Here is an 8697-nt window from a genome sequence, read left to right on the forward strand (position 1 = left end):
CAGAAGTCAGTCCCCCTCCTTGTCAGCCCTTCATGTTCCCAGCAGTTCTCCCTCCCCAAATGAACTTCCAGCTGTTGAAGGCAGACAGTGACAGGACCTTACCTTATGGGTCATCAATAGTTTAAAGACATTTGAGAGAAGATTTGCCACCTGAAGCTGGAATACAAAAGAAGTTAACAACTGATCAAAAAACCTGTGGTCAGAAGTCAGTCCCCCTCCTTGTCAGCCCTTCATGTTCCCAGCAGTTCTCCCTCCCCAAATGAACTTCCAGCTGTTGAAGGCAGACAGTGACAGGACCTTACCTTATGGGTCATCAATAGTTTAAAGACATTTGAGAGAAGATTTGCCACCTGAAGCTGGAATACAAAAGAAGTTAACAACTGATCAAAAAACCTGTGGTCAAGACGACTGAGCCGCGTGAGTGACAGGCAGGATTCTTCTAAATGTTAGCATTTGGTTCTGGTGGTGGGACAAGATTATTGGGCTGACAACAAGCCAACATCAAGGTATGATCCCCCCACCCTGCCTGGGATAAGTTCAGCTGTGACCCGTGGTTCTGCTTACTTGCCAGCCCAGGAAGGCTGAGAACATCTGACCTCACAGCAGTACACAACAAGCATTAATTTGCTCAATACCACCATACTACACTCTCTGAAGTGCCCAGGCTGGCCTTAGCTAAAAGGATGCAAGCTGTAACATCAGGGTCAGCAACTCCTCGCAGGGAACTGCAGGTGTTAGAGATTTAAAACAAACAAACAAAAAACCCAACAAAAAATCCCAAAATACTGCCCCCCCCCCAAAAAAACAAAACAAAAACAAAATCCAAAAAAACGGAAGTAAGAAAGGATTTTATGGACTTTTCTGCACCTGAGAGACTAAAAGCGCCCGGTACTGCTTGGTGGTGCTGATGAGATCAGAGCTGGCCTTTCCACGTGTATCATTCTGAAAGCCATATTGCACTGAATTACAGGTAAGTGAGGGTGGGATATTGTGCACTTGCCTTTCCTAGGGCAATGGTATTCCCCCGGACCTTGGTCACTAGTTCTGCCATCTCGGCTTTGAATCGTTCGATATCCTGGCACTGGTTAGCACGGGCATGATGAAGGATCAGTTCTGCCACTCTCTCCCCCTGTGAAACAAGTTGAAAAGGAGAATCAGAACTTGATCACTGCTGCAGCAGGCCTACAGGGAGCTGCACATCACTGTCGCTGGAGGAGGCATACTGCAGAGAGAACTCCCAGGGCCATGCTTTCCCATTCCAGCAATGGAGACCCAAAAAAATCAACAGAAACAGGTGCAGGAAGAGCAGAACTGGTCGAAAAGTCTTAGCTGGTATGTGGCAAAACCCTGCTTATTTTTCTTGCAGATCTTGTAGGGTAGAACACAACAAAGATATCTCTCAGGCAGTCAGGAGACGTTTCAGGGGGAAAAATAAAACCCACAGGATTGGCATTTTCTTCTTAGCAGAGGAGATAACGGTGTAAAGAAGGGCATCTATTAACCTCCCTTATGGGCTAAGTCCAACCTTCCATTAGCAAACTGCGGAGAAAGAGTGAGACAATTCTACACCAGCAGATGCTAGGTGAGAAAGCGGGGGGAGCCATACCCAAGCTTTACTTGGGAGAGGCTTTATAGCTCTTCTTGGAAGATGTGTCTGACAGCAATGTACAGAGGCAGAGGCCCCAGGTTTGGCAATGAGACCGTGTAGAAGTTTTTCACCTGCTGATCATGAATTACACCCGGCCTGAGCCATGAAGGACTTGCAATCAAATGTTTGCAGTTTTTGCTTAGTAGCTGAGAAGTAAGTCTGGCAGCACAGGATGGGCCTGAATACACAGTTTAGCACTGACCCCTCGCTATGCTTCAGCAGATTAAACAGACCAAGTTAAAACGTGTCCCTCTTGAGATATGCTGGTGAGCCATCCAACCCACAGCTGATAAACAGCAATATGCAAGTATGAGCACAGATGCTTGTTCTCAGAATGAACAGGAGATACCAGCACCGGATTCTGTAATCCATCTGAGAGTGTATTCTAAAGAAGTGGGAAGGAAGATAAGTAGTTCCCCTTATACAGAGGAGCCTGGTAGAGGTCAGACCCCCCTACCTGCACCTGTTTTGCTTCCTCTTCTCTACAGATGCTGACACAACAGCAAAATGGGCTTTCCAGCAGCAAGGCTGCAGAAGGGAACGTGTGTGGAAGACCAAGATGTTAATCCATTCCCTCCTCTTTTCTGGCAAAATCTGTCAGATTCTGCAACAGCCTCTGAAATGTGAGTGGCTCCCAGGGAGTGGCAGCCAATGCTTCCCATTTAACACCTTCCGTTTCCTGGGCCACTGAAATGGCTCCACTCTGGCAGCCTCCTTGCTGAAGCTGAACATCTTACCCCTGTGTCTGGTATAGCTTCCATGCTAGCAAGTCTCCTCTCCCCTCTTAGGGAGGATTGTAAGGGGAAGTAGAGAGGAAACTATCACTTCGGCCATCAGACTCTTCAGCCACCTCCCTTCCCCAGCCTCAGCTGCACAACCCCATGACAGAGGCCTCACCTGGCCCTGGACCACAGCTGTGAAAACCGCCCGGAAGTTCTGCATGTCAGCGCTCTGCAGCTCCGCCACGATCCCCGCGTCCAGCAGCACCAGGCAAAGCTGCCTGAGGGGCGGCTGCACTTCCACCACAAGCGTGTCACACAGGTCCACGATGGCTGTCTGCTCCTTGCAGCTGGTGCTGACAGGGGCCGTGCCTTGAACCAGGATGTTCCCAGGGTGCAGGTCAGCGTGGACAAAGTTGTCAACAAAGACCTAGACGACAGGCAAGTCTTAGAGCAGCTCATTCCAACCAAACCTGCCCACGCCAAAACTCCCAGGCAAATAGCAAAGGTTCATTTCTGGTCTGTTCACTGTCATTACCAACGTGCATCACCCTAGGCAGCAACACAGCAAATGGCTTCTGCTGGAGACCAGCTGTGCTGTAATGGCATGGGTGCTACTCTCTCTAGGGGAGTCAGCAGAGCTGTGTGAAGCAATCCTGTTTGTTTCCTAGAGGTCAGGTAAGACAGCCAGGAGTCCCAGCAGGTAACAGTAGTGCTCTTTAGCAATTAAACCTAAACTGGATACATGCTGGTGGGCCTTGGCAAAGAGTAATGCAGTAAGAATAGGCCATTTGCCATTCAGTGGCATGGGTTATAGAGAACAGTTAAGTTTGTCTAGTCTGGAACATCAACCCACATTACAACTATATTGAAAAGTGAGGAGAACAAGAGAAGAGGAAACAAATGTTTCCTCTCTGCCTCTGCTAGCGGTTAGTAGAAGAAAGGACTAGCAAGAGGGCAAGCACAAGGTAGCATTTCCCCACCAACCCTCCTGGCAACCTGGGACTGCAGGAGGGTTGCAGGGACTTCCTGCCCCAAGGAGGTTATCTTTGTATTTGATGGATTTCTCCTACAAATTTGTCCAACTGCCAGGTAAATAATTAGAGCTATATAAAAAAGGGAAGGTTTTTTTCCAGGTGTTGCCTGGAAAAGTGACCTCTGATAATTTTGTTTATGTTCTCTTCATTGTTCTGAGGAACCATACACAAGGGATCCATATTCACTCTCATGTACCCATGACTGCATATATCTCTGTCATAAGCTACTCCCATTTCTCTGCTCTCCAGAGTTATGAGTCCAAATTATTCCACCATTCTTGCATGAAAGCCATTCCACACCAGTAATCATCCTGGCTGCCTTCCTCTGCCCCTCTTCTAGTTCTATTACAGTCCTTGAAATGGAGGGTCCTGGACAGCAAGGGACTAGAACTGCACAGAGTATTCAAGAAACAGGTATTTGTTTTACTTACAGCCATTATGTTGCTTCCTTGCTCTTTAACCCTTTTCTCCTCCTAAAATTTGGGGGTTTTGCTTTGCTCCTAACCATTGAATCTAATGTTAGCATAAAACTATTATAGCTCCACCATTGCTTTTCTGAGTGGTAAAAGCTATTTCAGAGTCTGTCATACTACACAGAGTGAGAACTGCAGGCCTCGCCATTGCCCTAGCATGATGTTACAGTTGTCAACTGAATTTCATCTGACACTGCCCACGCACTCAGTACTGTGAGGTTCTTTTTCAACTCTTCCCAGCTAGTTCTCATGGCTTCTCACAAGCCAGCTGTGTCACCTCTCAACACTCCTTTCCAGATCATTTGTGATTATTTGGACCACAAAAGAACTAGACAGCCAGAAGCTGAATCCTAAGCTGAATCTGGCCAGGTTTGTTTTCTTTACTCCATATTTAGTTCTTCCTTAAAAAAAGGCAGTTTTGGAGGAGGGGTCAATAAATGAAGAAACTAGCTAGCTGTTTTCCCTGTGAGTCGCATCCATAGTCTCTGCAGAGAGTATGGTATTTGCTAATTACATTGCACTTTATAGCACTTGGGCAATATGTGAATATTCATTAAATGGATTGGTGGGTTTCCTAAGCAATGCACTGATCAAGTTGCACAGGAGACCCTACTGTGTGCAAGCAGATTGTCCTTCTGCAGTGGAAGAAGCTCTGTGTCAAAGTCTACAGTAGTGATGTATCTAGCCCAGGCTTTACTCAGACCTTGTGTTACGTTGCACATGAAGTACAGACCCTCCCGTCCTCTGCCAGTTCAGGAGCTGCACAGTGCCCTAGCAGCCCAAGTCCTGGGTTACTGCAAGATACCTGGCATCCACGGGCTGGCTCCAAATGGCACAGCTCTGTCTTTGAGTCCATAGGGAGAAGGGTAGGAGATGTGGGAAACAAACAGGTTCTCTCTTTAGCCATATTGTCTTATTACCCCAACTGAATAGCTTCTGCAGGAAAACAACCTTCACTTGCAGCCTCAGCCAAGTGCCTACCATCTTCAGCAGCATGTCCATGCCCATCTTCGCAAGTCTCTGCCTCAGCTCTGTGGCAATCTCTGCATGCAGGTAGTGCGAAATAGGCTCACTCTCCTGAAATGAAGACGGAGCTGGAGTCAAACACACCCCATATCCCACCCTCAACCACACCTTTACCTCGGTGCCCAGAGTTGAGGGAGGTGATAACAATACCCTACAAAGGACCTGCACGATAGAGGCTGTACCCAATGTGATGGAGAACATGAGAGAAGCAAGGGTTTGTTCTTTGGAAAGAGGGTGTGATATAGCCTGGGGCAGAAATACTCTTGCCAGGATCACGTGCATGAAAACTAAGGCTGAGAGTAGCTTTGGTCTGCGACTCAAACATCCACAAGGGAAGTGAGGCAAGCATCAGAAAGTGTCAGATTGCTGAGCTCCTTGCTTTGACCCACCACAGAGGAGAGTTGAAGCGTGGTGTTGGTTTGCAAAGCACAGGCAAGCACATGGTGGCTGGACACACTGCTGGTCCGCTTGGTTTCAGGCCAAGTGTTCACTTCTATATGGAGTTGTCTGCCACCTGTCTTCTGGGATGCACTGCTTACAAACAAAGAGAGTGAAAGAGACACTGAGGAAGGACACCAATCCCTTTAAGCAAATAAGACAAAAGCATCCTTCTGCCTCTGATCGCTCCTTCTCAAAAAAACACCTCCTCAGCATGTTCTCCTAAGGGCCTTCTCACTACTACCAGCACTCCCAGACCCTGCAATTCTTACCTCAAATGTTTCCACTAGAACATCTGTCGTTACCAAAGGCCGAAGGGGAGTTGGAAACTTCACAAAATCGACATCTAGGAAATTTTGTCGGAAGCGCTCCAGATTTCTGGCTTCATAGCGTAAGTCAATCTCAAGGGAGAAAAAGAAAAAGCAGGTTGGAAATTACATTAAATTAGAATTAGATCTTCAGGATCCTGTATGACTGTACGGTGCAATACTCAGTACCAACAAAACTAATCAGAAAGCCAGAATGAAAACAAAATAGAGTGGTGCTTCTTACATGCTTATAGCTTTCCTGATAGAAGAGTAGAGTACACACTGGGTAACGGATGGCCCACAACCCAACACCTTCGAAATATGGGTGACTCTTACTATAGGTATGGTGTCTCAAAAAAGACCAGGACTGCATTATTTTCAAGGGTAAGACAGATCCTGAACCAAAGCTTACCGTCCAAATAGCAAGGCAGCAGACAGGATAGAAGAACTGCAGCCCTAACCTCACTTTACACATAGGCAGCCATAAGCAGGAAGAAATTTAATGCAACACATACAAAATAATCCACTATGCAAAGTCCTGGCCCTAGATCTTCAGTGATCCAGTGCCTTGACACAAGGACATCTCTCCTGCCCACAGCTGCTGCTTAAGGAGGCAGGATAACCTTGCCTCACCTCCCTCATCTGGCAATGGGAAATATCCCAGGAACACTTCTTGTTCTTTCAAAGAGAAATGAAAGCAAATTACAAGAAGCCTATCAGATGCTCTCCTAATCCTCAGTCTTCAGCGCATCCACCAAAAGCTCCGCTGGACTAAACTGGTACTAATGACCTTGAGTCCCATCTGAATACAGTCAACAGTTTACAACATAGATTTACTGTGTAGATTTTTTTGCAATAATAGAAAAGAATTAAGGCTTTCAAAAGCTTATAACAGACTTCAGACTCTGCAATCTAGACACAAAAATTAGCAGATAACGGTTTGTTTTAATAGAAACATAAGCCTAATTAAGCCTGTAGTGAAATCTTTGTAAGTTTGGTAGCGAGGACGTTTCAGGACTGTGTCTTTAGAAGACATTAGCAAATCAGGATATGTTTTCAGATCTATTTGCAAAGCTTAACTTTACCGATACTATGAGTCTGATGACAATACAATACAGAATGTATTATTAACTTATGTGAAAGTGTATTTGTATTAGTTAGGCCAATATATATATCTCAGTGCTAATAAACATGGCCAGTAAGTACAAATTGCAAACATATGTGTAGGATTAAGGAGAAAAAACACATGTCTGAACACTTGTTTGGAAAGAGTCTTTTTCTAAGGAGAGGTCTCTCACCAGTGTTCATCTTTCACAATGCTGCAAAAAGGACTGTGACTATGGCTAGCTAGCTGTTCAGGCTGTTCACTAGAAAACATACTCAAAGTCTAAAAAAGATTTTCAAAGTCTAAAAAAGGTTTTTAAATCTAATAAAGATTGTTAATTTTTTTCATTGCTTTGCTTTTTTACTCTGTGAGCATATAAGCTTTCCTACAGTAACATTATGTGATTGATTAGAATAAAGAACATGCAAGCCTTCATCTAACTCTTTAAAAAGAAGTGATATGAACAGAGTTAGAGCCATCCAGTAGCAAGACAAAGGGCAATTTTGTTTCAGTATGTGGGTACCATGGCATGGCACACACCTGCTGAATCATAAGCTTCTCAAACTCCTCCACAATCTCTGTCAAACTGAGCCACTTGAATCCAGGGAGAAGTCCAATGATGTGGCTACCCATCTTCATGAGAAACAGATCCATCTGGACTTGGTGGACTAGCCCAGGGTGCAGGACCTGCACAAGAATGAACGGTGGCAAGATCAACTCCCCAAACGCTGTAAAAAGGACGGTCCATTTCAATCAGCTCAAGTGATGCATTCCAAATAGAACCCAACCAACAAAACTGGGAGCTAACAAGGCTTCCCCAGCTAATCCTCAGAAGAATTCACATTTTGCCATGGATTAAGCTGTAAAGAAACACATTATAATCTTTAAATCTAATATATCTGTGCTAGAGCCTACAGTCTCACCTAGTGCCATTTTCCATTGCTTTTGTACTCCCGCCCTCTCCGTGCCATGCAGTGCTCACTAGTATTTGGAACAGCTCAAACCTGAGATTTCTTTAAATAAACATTGCTGGAAAGAACTTATCTGTTCCAGATTTCTTCATGTGAGGAGAGAAGGGGTCTCATTTTCTGGAAGGTGAAACCAAGCTTAATATTTATTATTTTAATATAAACTGGGCTCTCGCAGGCATTTCTGGTATCCACATGCTACATCAAAGGTGCTATAGGCAGTATGCATACTCTAGCTCTCGGGGCTGGGAAGAGCTGGGGCCACCACAAGTCTGGATTGCAGCTGGCTGGAACCAAAGTGCTGAGAAAAGACACTGAGGGACATGAGAATCACTCCTCTCACTCCACCTGGCTCTAGCCAGCTGCTCATCTCCATGGGAATTAAGATCTCATCCAGCAAGCTCCATTTTGACACATCTACCCGCCAGATGTATGACTTACTTTAATGGCTACAGGCATGAGATGTCTGGCTGATGAAGGATTTGCATTCAGGAGTGGCTTGGACATCTGTTCCATAAGGGACATCCCACTCACAGGACTTCCCCGGGAGCAGTCTGCTGGGCTCAGCTCCTCCCTGCTCCTCTCGTCCTGCATCTCCTCGCTCTTCCTCCTCCTCAGCCACCTGAGGAGGCCTCTAAAGCCTGACACTTCCCATGCTTCAAAAGCAGACCGTAACTCCGAGCGTTGCGCTAGCTCCTTGGCCTGGGAGCCAGCGATAGCTGTAAGGTCAGCATAGGCTTTATACACCTGGGCGACGCAGCCCGAGCCAACCGGCTCCCGGCTTTGGAACTTGAGGATGCCCGTCCAGTCCTCACCAAAGGCCTTCCTCAGGAGCTCATCAGTGTGGCCCCACGGGTGTGGGCTCACCTCAACGTGGAGCTTGGAAAACTCATCGCAGAAGGCCTCAGAGAAGAGGTCCCTCCGAGTGCTGGCCCACTGGCCCAGCTTGACGCAGGTGGGGCCAGCAGCCTCAGC

At 46.3% G+C, this 8697-nt stretch overlaps 1 protein-coding gene across 1 annotated transcript in view; it reads right to left on the minus strand.

Annotated features, from left to right (window-relative positions):
- The window catches only part of ADCK2 (aarF domain containing kinase 2), a gene marked incomplete at its 5' end in the record, with an annotated part of 9952 nt that extends 1261 nt beyond the window's left edge, over window positions 1–8691 (minus strand). The window contains 7 exons of the mRNA XM_009578072.1: window positions 303–356; window positions 1001–1129; window positions 2546–2797; window positions 4859–4954; window positions 5614–5742; window positions 7295–7441; window positions 8164–8691. Coding sequence (XP_009576367.1) covers window positions 303–356; window positions 1001–1129; window positions 2546–2797; window positions 4859–4954; window positions 5614–5742; window positions 7295–7441; window positions 8164–8691 — 1335 coding nt within the window. The remainder of the gene's footprint in view (window positions 1–302; window positions 357–1000; window positions 1130–2545; window positions 2798–4858; window positions 4955–5613; window positions 5743–7294; window positions 7442–8163) is intronic.
- Window positions 8692–8697: the final 6 nt, after the last annotated feature.

The sequence above is a fragment of the Fulmarus glacialis genome, unplaced genomic scaffold (assembly GCF_000690835.1).
Source record: "Fulmarus glacialis isolate BGI_N327 unplaced genomic scaffold, ASM69083v1 scaffold38125, whole genome shotgun sequence".
In the NCBI taxonomy this organism is placed as follows: domain Eukaryota; kingdom Metazoa; phylum Chordata; class Aves; order Procellariiformes; family Procellariidae; genus Fulmarus; species Fulmarus glacialis.